We start from the raw sequence: 22,042 nt of genomic DNA, 5'->3' as shown, positions 1-22,042 counted from the left end.
TCAATCATTTCTAAGGATATAGCAGATCACCTCAGGAAGCTTCAACAAGAAATGTTCAAGGGAGATCAAGACACATTAGATACAGATGAAACACTGAATCAGCTTCATGTGCAACTGCTTGAACTGAAAGAACAGAAAAACTACTATCAAGGACAAGTAAGCTGTGGCTTATGTTTATGGACTTTGTTTCCATTGTAAGGATGTTTATCAGAGCAGAGCGCACTGGGAACTGGCAGCTACATCTGAAAGCAACAGAAGGCATGTTACCCCTGTTTGCAGCATCTGGACACAACAACTATGCCAAATTGTGTAGATTATATCTTCAGGATTGTCTTTGTCTGTGCTCTTGCCTGAAAATACCTATGGAAGCGGGTCTGTTTACAATCCGAAGAAACCCAAGCAATTCTGGAGTGGCACTTGGAGTGACATGGTCATGGAGCAATGTCTAGTGAGAGCAGGCAAAACACAGGGAGGCTTAATTAACATCACCCACAAGGATTGAGCACAAACCAAATGGCTGCTCTCTGCCCATATTGTGGCTCAGTACACAGATGCTCTGCGACTGATGACCAACACTTCCTTGCTGATTGCTGACCACCACAGAGATATGAACCCAGGCCGGATAAGACAAGATTTTGCTGATATGCAGACATTCCTTTCATTTCTGAGGAGTCACAACCCTTTCAAAGCAGCTCCAAAACATCAGCTTAGAAACATTGCAAGTGAAGTTGTTGCATCAGAGTGAATGTTGATGAAACATTTCAGATTGGAAGAAATATTCAGTCAAATATGACGGGGATGACATTTGGAAATGTGGTGTTGAAGAGTGCTTCACAAGTTGTCACATTTGCCACCATGAAGGAGAGTGTCTGCCTATCAGATGGAGCATGGCTGAGGATGTCATCAATGGAGCTCTATCAGCGATTTCTATCAGTAACTCTTGTGAGTGGTCCTCCATCTCCAGATGTCTTCTCATTTGAACTTGCAGCAGTGTCACCAGCTCTCTTCCGTGATGATGGATCCATCAGAAAATGCCGAAAGGCTGCCCTGGCCAGATATCTGCTTACACATTACTACAAAGAAGAAGCTCACACAACAACACCAGGTGTTGTCATTGATTGATGTGCACTTCTCCAGCATATACCATGGCCAAAGATAGGTACCACTGCTGACATATGCAAGACCTATGTTAATAGTGTCATACACAGGACAACACAGAATCTTCCTTGTTGTGTAGTGTTTGACACATATGAAAACGTGACCAGCAAGGAGCCTGAGCAGATGAGGAGAAAAATTAAAAAGATACCTTCACCAGACATATTAGTGAAGAACACAAACTCCAGTACATCAAGATAAAGCAAGTTTCCTGTCAAACAAGCAGAATAAGTAGGCTTTAATCTATCCGCTCTCTGAACATCTGGAAGCAGAAGGAATACCTGTTGAACATGCTGGTGGAGAGGGAGATGCTGATGATGTTGTTGCAAGGCAAGCTATCACAATGGCTGGAAGCACAGATGAAGTGGTTGTTTATGCGGATGACACAGATGTCTTGGTGTTACTGATCTATTACAGGAAACCTGCAACCAATGAATTCCTGAAGTCAAAGAATCAACTTATCTATAAACATGTGTAAAAACAAAGTCTTGGGGTTGACATGTGTAAACTTCTGTCTTTCGTGCATGCCATGTCAGGTTGTGACACCACTTCCGCTATGTTCAGCCTTGGAAAGGTGAAGCACTTCAAGCTTCTCCAATCAACACACTCACTTAAATATCCAGCATCTATTTTCGGAAACGTGTCAGCCTCCAAAGACATGATCCGTGTAGCAGGTGAAAGATTTGTCAGTGCTTTGTATAACACTGTTGATGAGGGACACAGCCTTGATGTACTGAGGTATTTGTTTGCAGTATCCACAAAATTTGTACCTGTGGAGAGAATGCCACCAACAAGCAGAGCCTGTTACTTCCACTCTCTTCATGTGCATCACCAGGTATCAACATGGATTCACCTCATGAATATGGATTTCAAACTGTGGATGGCATTATTGTTGCAACAATCACAGATAATACTGCTGCCCCTGACAATCTTCTCAAGGACATTAGTTGTGTTTGCTCAACTTCAAGACTATGTTCCAACTGCAGTTGTTCAAAGAAAAGAATTCCCTGTAGCGTTCATTGCAAGTGTAAGGGTTATTGCTTAAACCTATCACCACTGCCCTGTGATCAGATTATTGATGAAGATTAATGTGGACTGCCTTGGACACTTGTATAGAGTTTGCATTGTGATTTTGTTATTTCATCTCTGGATATCTTCAACTGCTGGTATGCATGTTCTGATGACTGAAGAAGTACTGACTGCTATGGAAAAGAGGTTAGTTAGTTATAAAGTGGAATAACACTGTTAAAAAATATTCAGTGTATAAGAGTCAGTGAATTATTCTTATTGAATTAAAGGGCAGGTTAATCAAATATAATAGAAAATAATTGAAACCATAAACCTTGCGATTCGTGACCTCAATATATACAGTAGAATCAATAGAAGCTGACCCTCTTGAATTTGATATGGTGGCCATCTTTAATTTAAAATGTCGGCCATTCTGAATTCAAGATGGCCGACATTGGTATATAATTAAAATATTTTAAATTTGTATAAAGGCAGACTACTTTAGAAATGAAAATGCAAACCATTATGAGGATAAACAAGAAATTTATTACGAACTATGTAGCCATGACAAACCCATTCCTGCTGAAATGTTGGTGAAAAGACAACAGACCCCACCCCCAAAACCATGCACAAAAAATATATATCCCCAACCTTGATTTTATTTGTTTTTTTTATGGTGAGCAATAACACCCTGCCAGACTGCCTTCTGGTCAGCTTAAACACAAATTTGGCCTGTTTCAGAAATGTCCGGGTTCAATGCAATTTCCACTGGACTAATACAGAATAAAGAAGTTGTATATCCATAAAATAGTCATCATTCTTCACCTACCCAAAGTAGAATTAATAAGTTGGATTACAAACTTAAGTCAGGATATATACTGGAGAAAATATATTAGGGATCATGGGTTGTTTCAGTGATTCCAAATTTACATTGGTGCATACATTGAAGAGAGTCTAAAACATCAACACCGATAACAGTTTTCATCAATATTTAATGAGAAACACTGCTTCCATTCAGTGACTGTTATGATAGGGGTCTCGGGTCCAAGTGAGGATTCCGGTGAAACCCCTTATCTAACTGGCGTGCTGGTCTGCTTGGGGGAATTAACTCGGCAAAGAGTCCAAAGTCACAAGAAGCTAATCACAATTTTATTTATAAGAATGGAATAACATGGGATGGCCACAGAGAGTCGGTACAACCTTCTGGGCTGAGGGCTAGAGCTGACCTGTGTTTGGAGTTAATGTTATTGTGATATAGATGATGACATGTTTACTTTATCAAAACAGTTTAGTAAACCGTCTAGATATAACTTTGTCTTACTGAAAGGTTTGTCTAACAGCTTGAGTCCTTCATACCTTAGGCTAGGATTTATCTTGAACCTCTGTGAAATTGTGCAGCCGTAATTTACACCTTTATCAATAGTATGTCTGTGAGATGAGTTTTACTACTTTTGACTGGAGTCTTTCTCTAAGCTATTACTGATGCATGATGAAACTAATATTCTATATTTATATTTTCCTAATATCTGAATCCTAATATATCGCTTGTAGTGGTTATAATTAATGATAAATTTTTGTATGAATTTTTATTCCATGATAACTTCCCCTGCTGCCTGAAAAAGTTTGGTCCCCAAACTTGGACCAAAAACAAAAATTCTTAAATGGACAATGGTATAAACTTAGTTGATGGACAATGGTAGAATAGTAAATGGTAATTAAATTGTCTCTTTGGTATTGGGGCACAGGTTCCTTCTGCTGTCATCTGGGTGTCTGGATGTGGAATTTGGCGTGTCTCTGTGTACTGTTTCTTGATGTTTCGAGGAGGCCTTGTGATGGTTCCACATCCTGATTTTGGAGTCAACTTGTCTATTATCCCATGCACACAGATGATTTACATGAAAAATTCAAAACAAAAGAAAGTTAGCTTGCTGCAAACAATATATATGTAGCTATTTTGGTTTGTGCGGAATACGTACATAAAGATACTTTTTCTTGCAAACATTAGTTGTCAACGCATTCATATGGTCGACGGGGATTAGCTCTTAGTTAGGATAAAATGTACATTGAAAGAGAAGATCCTGGGCCCCTATTCTCGAAAGGATCCTAGCCCTAGGATATCCTAACTTTGATCCTAGGGTCTAGGATAGGTGTCCTACCTTATTCTCAAAAAGTATCCTAGCGCTAGGATATCCTAACTTAGGACAAATACTAGTAGGGAGGTCAGGCTAATGTTGAACATGCATTTCATTATTCAGGAGTGTACACACTCTTTTAGTTCATGCATAAGTGAGTAAAAAACACTTTTCCTTTTTAATCTTTGTCAAAAACTTTTTGAGATATTAATGTTTTATTAAGTGTATATAGCCGCCATTTTGTTTTCCAAGATGGCCGCCATTCAGTTTGGCCACATTGAAAGGAATAAAAAGGGCCAAGGAAAAAAATAGAATAGGTGTTTTTCTATTTAATATGTATTATTCATCTGAAAAAAATGTTTTCAAACAAACCATTCATAATGAACTCCTTGTTTGTATTAAAACATGGAAAAACAACAATTTCTATGGCCAAGAATAGACAAAATTGCCACATTTTGAATGGTCTTATACGTATGCAAATAACTGACAAACAGTTTAAGATTGCTAATGTGATTCAAAGGAACTATTTTATCCAATAAATGAAGTTAAAAAACAATTAATTCCTTCATTATCTATCCAAAATGTCCATCCAAATTTTGCTGTTTTATCATGTTTCAGCTTTTGATGGATGTGGCACCGTGTCATAATTGCATTTCCTCCAAAGACACGCACAAAAATTAACATAAAATTTCTAGTACTGAAGATATCATGATGAAATTTGGAAGGCAGGTAGATCTTTCCATTTGCTTCATTTGGAGCTACAGCAACACACTGTTTACTGTTTTATCTCTCATAATAAAAGACAACAACCCAGAAATGTAGTTTTGATTCAGTTTCATTGGCATAAATCACCATCTGATGACAAATGTTCATTAATGATTCACTGAAAATGATAATGATAATTCATTCATAATGTTCTAAACAAAGTAGTGACCATACAGTCATAACCAACACCTAGGTTTTATTCACCATTTGAATCCAAATATTCTTGTGTAAAATAGTGTGAAAATAGTGAATAATTACCTTAGTAAACAATCTAAAGTCAATCCTTGTTCATATTTCATTCATGATATAAGTCTAGATCATAACATAAGTGCATTTATCATGCTTATGTTTTAAAATAAAAAGAAATGATATATATCATTATATGATATATAATTAATGTTGCCAAAGAGAGATCAACTCTCATCCATAAGTAGGATGTGAGAAATTTAAATTTGACAGTATTAACCAGTTATTTGATGTAAGAGAAGAGCATACCATGTTTCCAGTTTAGATAATTAGATCAGGTTATATCTAAACTGAAAACACAGTAGACTCATCCCTTGTTACCAGTATGAAAGCGGGGAGGGCTCCAACAAAAGACAATGGTTCAGGATAAGGTCAGGATTGGGTTACTGAAAAAAGAAATACATTATGTGAAAAATTCATTACTATAGTCGGCATACAATGAATCTAGTTTTTGGTGGTTATTTTCCCCTCTCATGAAGTATAATCTTCCATTTACTGTGCTGACATCAAGTCCAGAAAAAATTAAAGTTACGAGCAACATTGAGGGCTCCTTGGCTTGGATAATTTCTAGCCATTTGGTACCTGTCATGCAGATGTCGAAAGCAGGAAAGGCTATAGCTGATATGGATCATATCACTGTCAGTAATGAGAAATACTTCAGTAGTAAACTTTGAATTCTTATGTTTTTAGGGTTAAAAACAAAGGATTGTGTTGTATGGTATAGGTAATTGCACTTATGGCTTTGGAAACAGCTGTTGGCTTGATTAGAGATTCGAAGGAAAAAGAATAATGCACGTTCAATTGCTAATAATTTATTTCTTATTACTGAAAATGTGGTTGTTTATGGTGTTTATTTTCGGGTGAGTGTAGATCCCATTTCCAATTAAATATCAACAACAGCCAAGTTGAAATGTGACACAAAGCGCCCGTACTCTGTATTTGTGTAGCATGTACCAATATCCACAACACTGTGTCTCTCACGCTGAGCTTAGTTGACACTTGTCATCGGTTCCCAATTGTGCAGATCAATGTTCATGCTGATAATCATTGGATTGTCTGGTCCAGACTCGATTATTTACAGACCGCGGACATACAGCTTGAATATCGCTGAGTGGCGTAAAACTAAACTCACTCACACTCACGCTCACGCAAGTGAACTTGTGATTACACAGCAGTTAAGGTACTTCAGTAGTTTTGCATCAGTATCCATTACACTGTTACACTCGGGCTGTTGCAACTGAATTTGTGAGTCGAGAGCAGGTATATATACTGGAAATACACCTAAACTCTATACAGGTCACCTATGAAGTTTTAAAATCCATGCAAACAGCACCGAATTGTTAGCAAAAGCGTATTACTCTTCGGGCATTGCAAAGCCGGCTCCTGGTCATTGTTGAACGATTTTACTAGCGCTTACTTCAGCTAAACCAGAGCTACCCCCCTTAGACCACAGCTACAACTTTTACCACCTCTACTGCACTGTATTTTAATTTTGTGTAGCGCTATGGTTTTTTTGGCACATAACAGATCTGCTTATTATTATTAACATTGGTATTACCTCTGTGCCAAACATTACATTGTTATACTCTTGGTCTGCATTAAATGCCGTTACATGTAGGTGACAAGTCGTGATTCACATTTAACTGTTTGTAAATACAACTCTTGTGCCACAATGAGGGTGGTCACATATCATAGCATATAGTTTTCTCTCTAAATACTCAATTCCTTTATGAATGAATGAATGAATGAATGTTCTTTATTTCCACCAATGGTTTGGAGAGTTATACATTCAGTTATGTATATATTTTTAGAGCATAACACACATATTTGTGAAAAAATGGAAAGTTCAATATAACACCAGCTTGGCCACCAGCTCTCGTCATTGTCAATTGAAATTGACATCGTCTCCCATATCTGCACGTGAACCACGCTTTGCAGTGGTAGTCTCTTTATAGGACATATCATGAGGGGGAAATTAAGCCGGCAAAGTGTCGCCAAGGCATCCCATACACATGTTGATATGTAGATATAGATGTAGATGTTATGACTGCATACTTACCTATTACTTTTCAAGTGCGATCCATGCTGACACGGTGAATAAACGTGTACAACTTGTCTGCGTCTGTGTGGAATCAATAACAAACAGCGCGTTTGAAGGAGCGGCTATAATCGTCCTCGCGCTTTCCTACAGACTGTCGCATGCTTTGCACGGGTAATCTGCCGTGCCGTAAATGTGTGAGAAACTTATGACACATTCGGCAATGTATCCCTGGGCCGTCGGTGATATAAAAAAAGTCCCTGTTTTGTTAAATCTGTCCAAACTTTGGGGTTTTGAGTGTAAGTATTATTTATGATGACTGGTACGTTGTTGGAAGCCTTTTTGTGTAATGTTTGGCGTGACGTGCCTGGAGTTGTGGGTGAGTTTGTTTGGCACTCTTTTTCTTTCATTTGGGGCTCGTCTCAAATAGTTTTTTTTCCTTTTAGCTCCCATACGTGTATTCACATGGATAATGTTGAACAGATGTTTTGATCAGTAACTTTGATGGCGCTCTTCAAAGTTTGAAAGCCGTAGCGCTTGCAGTGACTTTTGACATATGACTAAGAACAGAAAATGTACAGCAGCAACAGACAACATCTAAACCAGCTTGTTGAAGACTTTTTCACGGTAAGTTTGCTTTTGAAAAACCCGTGAAGAAGTCTGAAAGTTTTTGAAGAGAACTTTGGCCCGGAAGTAGCACCCAGTATGGCGGCCATCGAAGGCACATCCAAGGGGTCAACAGCATGAACATCAGTCTACGCGGTAGGGATACAATGACGTGTCAAACCCAGTCAGCGAAGCCTGACCACCCGATGCCGTTAGTCATTCCTGCAGTATCACGCATGGAGGACAACAGAGTCGGAAAAGAAACCAAAGTATTAATCTAGTTGCGGGCAACGCGATGAGGTGTCCTTGGCTTTACTTTCTATCTATTGTATCTGAGGGCTAGATATCATCGTCCAAAACGGAGCCAGAACACATGTTTTGACAGGCGAAGCCGGATCTTCCAAATACAGCCGGGTCACGGGGGTCATGTACCTTTCAAGTAGTTCCGGAGGAGAAATAGTTCCCTCTTTAAAAGGCTGTATCTCAGTTGTTCTTGGGTCTACGTTCAAAACAATTAGTGTTCTGGGAAATCGCCAGGACATCATCTACCATACTGGCACTTTTGTGTGCAGAATTTGCACATTTTGGGAGCAAACTACTCAGAAAAGCTGAAAACAAAAATAACTGCCAAACGGTACGTTTTAGCGACTTGACCCGTCCAGGCAAAATTGTTGGGTATTCGATTATACATCTGTACAAGAAATTTGGAAGTGTCAGAACAATTAGTTCTTGAGATATTTGCTGTCAAACGTTGACATTTTGGAATTAATTTTGAATTATCGCCCCTTTGCTATTGGGCCAAGAGCCTAGAGATTTTTAAGGGGAATATCTACACCTCTGTGCGCATCTGTGTGATTTTTTGTAAGTGATTCGGAGCATTGGTTTAGGAGTTATGTTTGGTACAAAAATCGGCGGAATAATAAATAATAATAATAATCCGAACGATTACAATAGGTCTCCTGCCTAGAGGCAAGGAGCCCTAAATACATATTTATTTTCAACAATTTCAACATTTTCTGGCTGTGGCCAAACAAGACTTGTTCCTTTCCATGTCATAAATTTTACACTTGCTTTTTCCAAATTGCGTTTACCTTCAGAAATAATGTTGAGGACTAAACCAACAAACCAGCCTTCATTGTACGCAACACAAACATAATCACCTTCTTTAAATGAATAACAGTTATAGGTCTGTAGTTTAGTTTTCTTAGCAGAGGTGTCAATGTAAGTTAAATTTGACGATTTGAAAAATTTGTTTTCGTTTTTCTCCCAGTAAAACAGGTTGACTAGTAGTACAAGTATTGTCGTTCAACACATTAACTGATAATCCAGTTCTTGCTCTGAGAATGATTTCTAAGTTTGTTCGAAGGTCTTTACTAGACAGCTTCTTCTTATCTCTCTGAAGCTGATAAACCTTGCTGAAACATGTTTGATAATTTACAAGTTTTTCATATTTCAGTAAATCTTTCAGAACTGTTAACTGTCTTGATTCTGTTAATCCATTTAAAAGTGCATCCAAAGAAAAAATGGAATTGACTGGTCCACCATACAAGTTGTTTACTTTCTGGATGATAGAAAGTCTATTTTGAATTTCTCTATTTTCCCTCATAGTTTGTTTCTCTGCCTTCTCTTTTACTTTTTCTTTTCTTTTTTGTTTAATAAGTCTTTTTTGTTCTCTATATTTTACAAGTAAATCTGGTGCGGCTGACCTGGCTTTTCCAATTAATCTTTCCGTCTCTGGAGGTGATAAAGAATCAAGATAATGTGTACTTTTGTTTAACGACCAAAGTAAAATTCCCTCAATACCAATTGTGTTTGCTGTTGGCATTTTGTGAACCAATCGGTCAAGTCCTGAAAATAATCTTTCTGTAGCAATGTCATGTTTTGGAACAGAAGATGTCTCCTGGATGATCACTGGAGAAGGGCAATGATATTTTCCTCCAGGTAAATGGTCTTTGAGCATACGCTCAGTTACGACAAGAAAACTAGTGCAGCCAACAGAGAGAGCTTGATAAGTAAGGGATTCAATATCTATGTCAACATTCTTGTATAAACAGTCATAAACATCATCTTTTACAGGTTCAAGATCATTGAATAAACATGCACTTCCATCAAGTAGTTCTGAAGGATCACTTGACCATTTCTTCAACAAACTTTGGAGAATTGTATAATAATGTGAAACCTCTATTGCAGTAATATATTTTTTCACCATCAACTTCATCAAGGGAGTTGTAATGTGTCTTTCCAGAATTCCCATAGCACGGACACCTGCAATGATTAGTTTATCTGCAGCATCTACTTCAATTGCTTTCATTAGTTTGTTTTTATCAGGGCCTAAGGTGCGAATAAAATTAAGCATATCTTGCAAGTAGTAATATGCATAAGAAACATTGACAAATGGTACATTAAATCTATTGTGTCTGAATGAATCTAATAAAATTGGCTTTTCAATAAATTCAGAGAATTCTTTTGGTTTCCCACTTTTTTTCACATGCATCTTTGCCAAATGCTGTACATGATGATCTTATAAATTCAAGGGTAGCACTACCTTTTCTGTGCCAGTTTAATGTTTTTTCTCTCCCAATTTTATTTCCATTGGATTCTACCTGTTCCCATTTTTTAATGTTAGTCTCAAAGTTATCCTGTAGACCCAATATAAAATGAAATCCACAATAAAAATCATTAATTTGGATAAGTTCCCTCTGTTTTTCTGTAGACAGAGATGTTCAGTTTGAAACATGAGTTGGTAATATTCTTGAACGCCACTGTTCAATGATTTGAACAAATTTTTTTAGTGACAACATGTCTGTCTGTCATTGTGTTTTTAAACTTTATTAAAAACTCATGAATAATATTTTCTTTTCCTTCAAAAGAATCCTTCTCTTCATTATCATCTATGAATGAGGCTAGTTCCTCTAACATCAGTTCCAGTCCTTCTACCTGAGATTTAGCATCTCCACTGTGATGATCCTGTAATGCTAAACCAAATGTTTGTCCTGTGCTACTAGTAGAAACATAGTTTACATATTTGTTGTGCCTTTTTGTGGTGCCATCAGTCTGTAAAGTGCGAAGATTAGCATTTTTCATATTCACTGCAGCTACAGTCTTAGCTATGACACCTGCCTCAGTTGACATGCACTTCAGCAATGTAGACTTAGGCAAATCTTTTAGATCTACAGATATATTTGCAAGATTTTTCAAAACAATCTGTATAATTTCTGGGATGTGTTTTGAAGCAACACCATGAGTTAACAGTTCATAACACACAATTCGCACCTCATCTGTATAGCTGCCATTTTTAAATGTTTCAATTTCTGGCTTTAGATCAACAAGCAACTTATTTAATTCAGCATTTTGCAAATGTAATTCCTTCACTTCACTTTCTAATATTTCACTTTTACGGTGTGAATTTTCAAGCTGTGACTTCTGAGATGTAGATTTGTTTTGGTAGTAAATCTTTAGTGTACGAAGTCGTTCATAACGCTTCTGGATTTTTTTGCATTTTCCCATCATAGCTGCTAGCTTCAGCTTTTGATGATTATTTTCAGATAATAATCTCATTAATTTCTTTTGTTTCCTCTTTATTCGTTTATTAACATTTCTCACTGAAAATAATTTGATTTTATCAATTGTATTCTGATGCTGTGATTCTAGAGATTTTAATTTCTTTTCACACTCATAAAGTTGTAAAGATAAACTGTTCTTACTGTACGTGAAAGACTGAATATGACGCTCTAGATTTTCATTTTCAACTAAAAGCTTCTCATTTTTAGCTCTCACTGACTCTGACTTCTGTGCAGTAGAATTTGTTTTTGAACAAAGTGTGGATTTAGACACAGATAACACTGGACGAGTTACAACTGGAATATATTTAGACTTCTGAAACGTCTCTTGTTGCTCTCTGTGACAACTTAATTTTTGCTTCTTTCTGTGAATAGAATCCCATTGGGATCTCAATGTGTAAGGATTAGGTTTTCTGTCCAATTTGTAGATATGTTTAATCCACAAGGAACACTTATGGTAACAAACATTTTTGCGAATTTTGTATGTGCGAAGAGCACAAACATAGCTTTGTTGATGTAGGTTTTAATAACCTCAGTTGGCATAGGGTTTTCAAGCCATTGTTCAGATATACCAAATTCTCTCAAAATCTGAGGGAATTCATCAACAGGTAAAGAAATAATTGGAAACATCAAAGAATCAAGGTTCCATTCATGTTTGGAGAAATAACAACATTTGTTCCGGACTTTCCTGAGGAAGCTCCAAATACACTTGCAATGCTGCAAGAGATTTTCCAATGCACATTTCAAATTTATATTAAAAGTGAAGAGTTCGCTGTCTTCAATCACCTGGCACACCAGCATCCAGAATCCCAGGGAGCGGAAGACAGGCTGTCTGATTTCATCTAGTGCCCAATCATCTAAAACAAATATTTGGAATCATTTGATATTCATCTATTTCAACTTCAAGTTGAATACAAGAATATATACAAGCATTCATAATGATTTACCAATTTATTCAGGGAAAGAACTTTGGCCTGACCTAAACATGTGATTATAAGAATGTTTATATTATCTCAAGAAAGGACTATTCAACTCTGAATCCACAGTTTAAATGTGCAATGTTCATAATCTACAGATATATGTGATGATATCGTGATAGTAAATATATATATGTGATGATATCTTGATAGTAAATATATATATGTGATGATATCTTGATAGTAAATATATGGATAACAGTTCCCCTAAAACTGAAAAATATTTGATAAATATTGTTGTTTTATAATTGGAAGGCTCATTTATTTCAAGGGTTTTTATGGTTAAAGCTGGTGGGATAGTTCTAAGGGCTGCACAAGGTTTGGCTTCCAAAGAACACCAACCCATGTAACAATTTTTCAAATAAATAAATACATGCACACAACACCCCAACCCCCAATGTAGGAAAGTTCAAATCTGTTATTAATAATATTTCGTTATAATTACATAATTTATACTATTAAATTTAATACCATGCTCATGTCATGTCAAAGCAAAAACATTTCACCAATAATTATTTCATTGTGATAAAGGTACGTGGGTACACGAATCAAACCGGAAGTGTAATTGACAAATAGTTTTCGGTAGTTTTCATGTGTGTATGATAGACATTCGGTCGGCAATTTATTAGAAGTTAGCTGTGCCTTGTTGACATAATCTCATTTCAAGGTGGGTGTGTTTAATGGGAGCAGACATGAAAGCACACAAAATGCCGTTCTCAATTAAGTTGTCACCCCCACTACGGACCAAGCCCATTCGTTCAGAGACTGACATGTCAGCACTGCTGCGATGGAAATTGGGGTTAATTACGATCCAGTGTAAACAGGAGGCATTCCTAAGACAACCTGTCAGTAATAATAGTGTTTGGAAGGGATTTTGAGGTTTGTCATTGAACATACGAAGTCTTGAACATGTTGGTTGTCGACACCTTTCACTGTTAGTGACAGCGGTAAAAATTGGAAGAGTACACTTTTTACATGGGGAGGGATAGTAATTATAAAATCGGTATTTTTTTATGATTTACCTTTTCTCTAAAAACTAACATTAATTATCACCAAAGAAATAACGTACATTTTACTTTATGTAAGTCTTATATAGTTATGTCGGGGTTTACCTGTCGCATTGTCCGTGGGGATACTTTCATCTTTGCCGCTCTCCCCTTCCATAGTGAACTCGTCTGATTGTGAGTCAGCTCGCATGTCTGCTGCGAGAGAGGAGAAACGATGGAACTTTGTTTGCAAAATAGCACGTGTGCCTAGCATTTTACATATTTTCAGTTATGGTTTTTAGAAACTAAATAACCTGAAAATGGATGGTGGCGATTCTTTTTCCTGCCATTTTTAAAATTTCTCAGAACATTTTGATAAACTTACCTTTGAATGATTTAGTTGTTCGAATTTCCCGCCTCTAGCTTCAGAACGAAGTCAAATTCATGAAATACACTCTTCCATCTGTCATGTGATGTAAATATTGTAGTCATGTGAATCCAGGCACACCTCCTACATTTATCGTAAACCCTGAGGGTACGAAGATTAGGTGGTGCCATTTTGGCAAATGGGAGCATGCCCCTGTAAACTTAACAAGTTGCTTATGTGATGAAACATTCTATTCATTTTAGGAAATAACAAGTAAAACAAAACAACAATAGACATAATTTTTTATTAACACATTTTTCACAAGCATATATGTTATTTTTATTTCTGTTAATGAAGCTGAAATGTGATGAATTTTGATTAGTTTGACTTTCAAAACAAGATGGCCGCCGTGCCTGACCTCCCTAATACTAGGATAGGTTCTGACTTGTCCTAAGTCTATCTTAGTGGAAGTCAACATAGTGTGGTTCTTGTTTGTTCACAAATTTTGATGTTGTCAAACAAAATAACTCGCCTAAATTACATTTGAATTTACAACAGAACACAGTTTTGATGTGTTACGAAAAGTTTTTTGAGTTTATATTATCAATTTATTGTTAATGAATAGACACACTTGTTGCAGTGCACACATTCTTTATATCAGTGTTAAGCCCATTTCTGGTGTCCCCCGCCGTGATGTTGCTGGAATATTGCTAAAAGCGGCGTAAAACTAAACTCACTCAGTCAGTCTTTAGATCAACAAGAGATTTGTTCAATTCTTACCTATTCTCGGCCTTTTTAGTCACAACATTGCTCTTTTCAGTCACATTGCCGTGAAATTTCAATGTCAAAGCCAACTTGATAGGGGAAGTAACTCCAGTTTATTTCCTAGGTGAATTTTTCAGTTTGTGAGATGACGGGCCGGGCAGAGGCCCAGATAAGCTGCGTATCTGGGTAAAATAAGCATAGAAAATAATTTCCAATTACGCATTGACAAATAATTGTTGCGTACTAATTACGCATTTAAGATGTTAGATACGCAAAAAGTTTAAAACAAATGCGTACGGAATATATTTATAAAAATCGCTTGCGTAATGAAAAAGACATCGATTCCTATCAAATTGTACTGTTAGTATAGGACAAGTGTTGTACTGTCAGTATAGGATGAGTGATTTTTTATGAAATCATTTCCATTATATTTAAGTTGGTTTTGATTAGGTATGACATAAGGTAGAACATACCTGCTTAGTAAACTTACTCAATGACGTAATACTTAGGTGAGTAAAATGACTGAAATACGCACATATTTGAAAGCAGTGGGTAACTGAAAATGAAATACCCACTCAACATTCATAATACCAACTCCAAAAAAATACAGTGGGTACAGTACCCACATGAGCTTAATCTTATCTGGAGCTCTGTGACGCATAAAGTCATGATTTTCACATATACAATTGTTATCACCTTGCCAAGAAATGAATTTTCAAAAACTTCAAAACTCCTATAATGTGATGAAAATATCGAATAATTTCTTCTAAATCGACTAAGTCCATCAAAAGCTGAATTTCCTTATAGTGTTTTTTTTTTTTATGGAATGAATCATGGGTAATATTTAGCGGAATCCCCAACTTAATGAATGTTTTTCTATCTCACCTACTGAAGAGCTTGCTATCCTAGCTTGGATCGGTAGCTCAAGTTAGGACAGGAGTCAGATCGTTTCGAGAATGGGTCTTATCCTAACTGTAGGATGTCATAACTCCTGTCTTAACTCGTTAGGATCTGTCTTAGCTGGGACATTTTTCGCAGGAATATTGATATCTCGCGACCAGAAGTGCATGTTACGCACATTCCATGGTATGGTTGAGAGATTCTGTCATCTGTTGTTGTAGAGAAAGTCTGCGTACGTAGTGTAGTTTCCGTAGTGCATTGGGTCGCTGCATGGGTGGTACGATTCAACAATCCGGCTGGATCGAAAAATTGGTAAGTCATCATCTTGATAATCTTCAGGGGTGGCAGTTTTAAGCATTAATTTGACATCTTCAAAGCTCTCATTGAGGTAGTCCTGTATGAGGTCGGTAGGGACAGATTCAAAATGAACTGTTTCATAAGTATAACTGTTGTGGCCGTTACAAGTACAATAATTGACGTTGTCAACACAGGCCGTGACATAGCATTCTCCTTGAATTATTTCAATGGCCATAACTTAATGTTTCCTCTTTCTGAATCCTTCCATTTCACTCTGTAGTAGATTTCGCTCTCTTGGAAGCAAGAATTGAGTGAATGTCATCAGGATTGAAAACCTTGGCGTCATTGTTTGACGTTTGTTGTTGGGTTGGTTGTTGAACCTGACTTGATTCTGATTGTGGCCTTGATTTTGTCTAATGATGTTTGCTGTTAACTCCTCTTTATCCCTTGCTTGTATTTCCTTTCTCCTTAGTGGGATTACTTGGACCTGGGGTGCTCTGTTTCTGGTTTGTAATTGTTGTACTGGGTCCTGCTGAGCTTTCCTGAACGCCTTTCTTCTTCTGGGTTGGAGTCCTTGGATTTCCCGCCTTAGTTTTTGAATTGACTTCCTTACCTTTAGGTGATTGATCATTGGTTGAACTTGTTGACTGTGCATTGTTGCTGTCAAGTTGTGGATCGTTGATTGGTTCCTCATTGTCATCTATGACCCCTGAATCCATATTGTTGTTGTTGAGGTATGGTTCTGGTGGATACTGTGGATGATCAGCTGGATCGCAATATGGCTTCATACGGTTGGCATGGACCAGTGGTTTGTGTAATTTGTTGTCAGAACTTTGGCGTAGTTTGTAGGTGAAATTTGTGTTTTCAGCTGCAATATTCCTTGTAATTTCTAGCTCCTCAAGCAAATTTGAAAGATAGCTTTTGTTGTTGTGGCCTAAATTTTCCTTTGGAATTAACCCATTCAACACCGTAGGCCCGAAAAACGGCCATGACGTCACGAGTCCCCAGACACTGTAGGCCGGTAAACCGGCCAGGCAGTAGTCGCATCAAAAATATATATAATTTAAGGAACCTAACTAACATATGATTCTTTTATCAAATCTATCACTTTTCACAATGTCTGAAAACACTTATTAAATTTCAAATGACAATATATTATCGACAGGATTAGAATTATAAACTATTTTTTGCAATGTTATTGAAAAAAAATAATTCTCGGACACATGCTTTGGCAGCGGGTCCACAATAAAATTGTCAAAGAGCTAAGTAACGATGTTTCAAGGAAATCATTAAATAAATTGAATAAACTAATGAATAAAATCAACAACAGCATTCAGAAAAGATGTAAATGTACATTTAAAATTACTATTTCCACATTTTTGTGCGATCATGTAATGTAAGTCAAGTCACTGACAAGTGACATCTCGGCTCTCACCGCTTCAATCTTCACGCTCGGACATGATGTTTAATGCGAAAATATATGCATGAAGCATTTTTGTCACAGGTCATAACCTAGCACGATACGTCCAACAAGTTCCATAATTTACGTATATGTAGCGATTTCTTGCTTAATATGTTCAAAATAGCATTATTTTACCCCCAAAATCGTCTAAATCTAAAAGTGATTAGTGACCCTTACTTTTTATGTAACTGTCAACTTTGTGGGCTTTTATGATCTCATATAGCTGAGGCTTCGTTGCCTTTGAAGGCTGTGCGATCTGAAATTTGTCGAGCCATGATATCATATCACCTTTTCGACTGTTCGATGTCGGGGTCCTGCACGCTGTGGTATGGGGCATTGTCCATTACGATAAAAGACTTCTCTGGTAGAGCTGGTACCAACTTGTTTTTAACCCGATCGAGGAAAACTGCACCATTCATCTCGGAATGGTAGTCTCTGTTATCTGTGGACTTTGCCCTGAATACAAAGTCGCAGCCTGGGAGAAAGCCTTTGCTGGAGCAACCAGCATGGAGAATAATTAGTCTCTCTCCTTTCCCTAGAGGTAGCTTTCTACGTGACCCCTTATCACCCCCATCGGGTACCCACTGACTGCTGGCAGTGTGCGAGGCATTGACCCAGGTCTCGTCCAAGTACACTGGCTCGAACCCTTCCTCACGCTTCTTCTTTATAACCCTGAGAAAATTATTTCTCAAGCAAACGATATCAGGGCGTTCACAGAATACTGACCTATTCTCCCCCGAAATTTTCTTAGAACGATACCTGAAAGAGTGTAAGAGTCGCCAGAGTGTGTACTTTGATACTCTGAGGTTGTGTTCTTGCTTCAAATGCTTTTTAAAAATTTTCAGCGACATGTATTTGTTTTCAGAATAGAGCTTGTTGATAGACTGCCTTACAAGTTGTTTTTTAAAGTTGTCCAAATGTTTTAAATTGTGTGATTTTGACACGACCCCTAGCTGTTGCGCATCACCCTCACAATGTTTGTGTTCCAGAACATTTGTTGATACTCCTAAAGCTTTTGCTGCCCGCTTACGGAAGTCTGTCAGTCAACATTTCAAGTGTTAATTGGCACGGCTCCCACTGCCAAAATGCACAATGCCATTTTAGAAAGTGGTCAAATGTAACGTATGTTATATTTGGGATTACACTTTCTTAGTAAGCCGTGCCAATTAACACTTATCAGAGGGGTACACAAAGTCCGTAGTCTAGACTACCAATTGTCCGACTTCCATTTTTGTGGAAGCCGCGGTAGCTGAACAGTCTTGGCGTCTGACTTTGTGTGCTGGCGATTAGGTGCCTGACTTTGAGGGTTGGGGTTCGAATCCCGGATGGGACTCAGCCCAAAAAAGTACTAGAATCTGTACTTTTCTAAGAAAGTGTTATTCCAAATATAACATATGTTACATTTGACCACTTTCTAAAATGGCATTGTGTATTTCAAACATCAAACTTCTCTGAACCAAGATTTGCCTACACCTGTTTAAAATAACATATTTTCTGGAGTGCAGTGTGACAATGCATAATGTGCCCAACTCTTGTCGTTTTTTGGTAAAAGGGATTATGTGAATACTATGCACTAAAAAAACAGCATTCTGGGGAACCAACAAGTGTTAACAATGTGAAATTTGCGAGTTACTCTCTGCGTCATGATGATTTATCATTCAAATCATGTTTTCTGTTCTACTACAGATATGTGCAAGGATTAAGATTTACTGTGTGTATTTTGTCATTTAGCTGGAGTGAGTGAGTGAGTGAGTTTAGTTTTACGCTGCACTCAGCAATATCCCAGCTATATGGCGGCGGTCTGTAAATAATCGAGTCTGGACCAGACAATCCAGTGATCAACAGCATGAGCATCGATCTGCGCAATTTGGAACCGATGACATGTGTCAACCAAGTCAGCGAAACTGACCACCCGATCCCGTTAGTCGCCTCATTTAGCTGGAAAAAGCACTCACATGTATACACATTCTCTTGATCTCCAGATCTACGGATGATTCAGTAAAAAATACATGATAAACAAAATACATTAACAAATTTCGATTCAATGTTTGTGAGACATTTTGCAGCTTGTTTTGTAGATTTAGCATTAGTCCAGAGCATTTGTGTAAAACACATTTGCTTATCAGAGCAGACTACTTTTGCTCAGTGTCCATCTTTCTTTTTGTCTTACCTGTTGACTTCATATCCAGTTGAACTTTATTGGGGTGACACTGTTACATGTTTTGCCTGCATTATTAGAATATTTGATCAAATTGTTAGGAGCAAACATGCCATAATAGAATGGTTGTCACATCTTGATTTAGGAAAAACCAAGTTCTATGGATAGTGAACTTCTTTATTGCAATAAGTGTGACGTTTCGGTGTAGGTACTAACACGGAAATGTCACACTTATTGCAATAAAGAGGTTCACTATCCATAGAACATGGTTTTCCTTCATCTATACAACTTCTAACATGCCTCTCAAAGAAGACATCTTGATTTGCTTGTTTGAATGAACCATGATCAAACTTAACATAAAAAACAGTGAGTCATAGGACAAAATTCTTTTGTTTCTTGTTAGCCTCATATGTGACTTATATCATCCTAAGTTCTCAGAGCAGTGAACTGGAAGTGACAATGCTGTTCAGATAAACATGTGTCACTCTATTATTGTGAGCAAGGGATACACCCTTGAGAATTTGAGAGAACTTGTGTCTAGCTATTATCATATTGTTTCATTTATCCTTCAGCAAGAAGCTGAAAAGCTTGCGCAGGAGATACGGGGTGTAAACCGAGAGATGACACAGGTGCAGCATTCCGGCAATACTATACGCATGGAGGTGGACAACTTACGCAGGGAAATACAAGGTCAACTTAACGTGGAAACGAAAGATTGTCAAGTTTATTTCTTTTAACAAATAACCACATTCTTTGACAATGACAACTTTAAAAAAAAAAACAGCATGTAATGCGGGGGAATATAGTCTTTGTCCGTCCGTCCGTAATCATTTTGATTCCGGAGCATAACTCGAAAACTGTTTTTCAACAAAACTTGGCAGACATATCAAACTGAACCTAAAGTGGTGACTTTTGCTGTTTACAGATTTTTGTCAGTTTTATTTTTCTTGGTTTCCATGGAAATGTTTTGGACTTTGTCCGAAAAAATCAAGTTCAGCTTTAAGTAACTGTTAGATGATTTGCTCTTTCATATTTGTAGGGGCCGGGGGGATTTGTCATCTTCTGATGACTCTTGTTTGTGATTGTAGGCAGTCAACAGGAGCTAAATCAGATCCAAGACATCAGTAGACGGCGGTTGGAGACACTTCGTCAGAGACACAGACATACATATGATGCTGTGATGTGGCTAAGGGAGAACAAGAATCGGTTTTGTAAAAAGATATACGAACCTATGATATTATGTGTGAGTATACTAATCTCAATAACTTGTCTTGCCGCTCTTTTAGTTGTTTTGTCTTATGTACAGGACTACTTGATATGCAAGGTGATCATAGTCTTAAAAAATTGTAAACACACTTGAACCTTATGTTCAAATGAGCTTATGGTGTGATGTTAATTCATCTGCAGCATGTTGTAGGTTGATTAAAATTTCATGTGTCTTATTGTGTAAAAACCCTTTTTTGGTTAATCCAGATTTTTATCCCTGCAACACTCCGTGTGTGTCTTTTCCCGGAGCAGAACTTTAAAATTGTTCAATATTTTTTCACCAAACATGGCACTTAGATATGTCTGGATGTGAACTGGTGGCTTTTGGTTGTTTTGGATTTTTGGATAAAATATTTTTTGTGTTTCCATGGCAACAACTTTGACTTCAACTGAAATTGGTGGTAGTGCTCCTTTTCTTTCTCCTTGCAATACTCTCTTTCTACTTTGCTATATACACGCCAAAACATTTCACAAAGTCGTAACTAGCTGACATATTCATGAAGACTATTTTGCCATTGTGGGGGATATTGATGACTTTGTCTGCTTGTCAACTTATCTCATGTTGTGCACTTTCCCTTGTTCTTGTAAACGGGGACAGGAAACAAGGTTTCCAGCTTCTTGTAACACCTGATCCATCTGTTGAGGCAGTAACAGGAAGCTCATGTAGAGCATGCTTCTCGCCCAGGTTGACCATGTGATGACCAATTGAAGTCATTTTTCTTCCGTCATTATAAATTTGAGTTATAGAGTGTTGTTATAAACCTTTCATCCCTGAAGAATTTGTCAACAAGAGGAAATTGGGCATGGACGACTCATCAAAGAAGAGGAAGGTCTACTCAAAGTGGAGACTGAGTTTTTCTTCTCATGGTCATCGCTCATCTTGCAGCAACTGCACAGCAATATGCAACCATACCAACTCCTGCAATCAACTGGAGTTTGTTAGACTGCTTGTTTTGAATTTTTTTTTAAATCTTGCAAAGATTTTTATTGTTTTTACTATGTTTGACTGAATGTATGCACTGAATGAAAGCGTCCAATATAAATTTCTGTTTCTGTAATTCAAAGATGTTCACTGTTATGATTATCAATTTACACTGACCAGTGTCCTTGATCTTTCAGCTTAACATGAAGAACGCAGGAGATGCAAGATATGTTGAAAATCACATCAGTTTCAATGACCTGAGAGCCTTTGTGTGTGAAGATCCTAATGATTTGGATCTTTTCATGTCAACTATGAGAGATGAACAGAGGCTGAAAGTAAATGTGGTCAAGATGCCAGTAGAAACAGTGGAATCGTTCCGACCTCCCCAGCCACTAGCAGAATACAGGTGAGTCCGGCAACATGGCCCCACAG

General features: G+C 37.5%; 1 protein-coding gene across 1 annotated transcript in view; it reads left to right on the top strand.

The window, feature by feature from the left end:
* LOC124278117 (structural maintenance of chromosomes protein 5-like) overlaps positions 1 to 22,042 on the top strand; it is a 387,080-nt gene that overhangs the window by 171,366 nt on the left and 193,672 nt on the right. The window contains exons 10-12 of the mRNA XM_046713865.1: positions 19,995 to 20,112; positions 20,511 to 20,665; positions 21,808 to 22,016. Of these exons, the coding sequence (XP_046569821.1) occupies positions 19,995 to 20,112; positions 20,511 to 20,665; positions 21,808 to 22,016 (482 nt within the window). The remainder of the gene's footprint in view (positions 1 to 19,994; positions 20,113 to 20,510; positions 20,666 to 21,807; positions 22,017 to 22,042) is intronic.

The sequence above is a fragment of the Haliotis rubra genome, unplaced genomic scaffold (assembly GCF_003918875.1).
Source record: "Haliotis rubra isolate DU_JTF1 unplaced genomic scaffold, ASM391887v1 Scf231, whole genome shotgun sequence".
Taxonomy (NCBI): Eukaryota; Metazoa; Mollusca; class Gastropoda; order Lepetellida; family Haliotidae; genus Haliotis; species Haliotis rubra.
The sequence above is the reverse complement of the archived record's forward strand: the minus strand, read 5'-3'. Positions and strand labels throughout refer to the sequence as shown.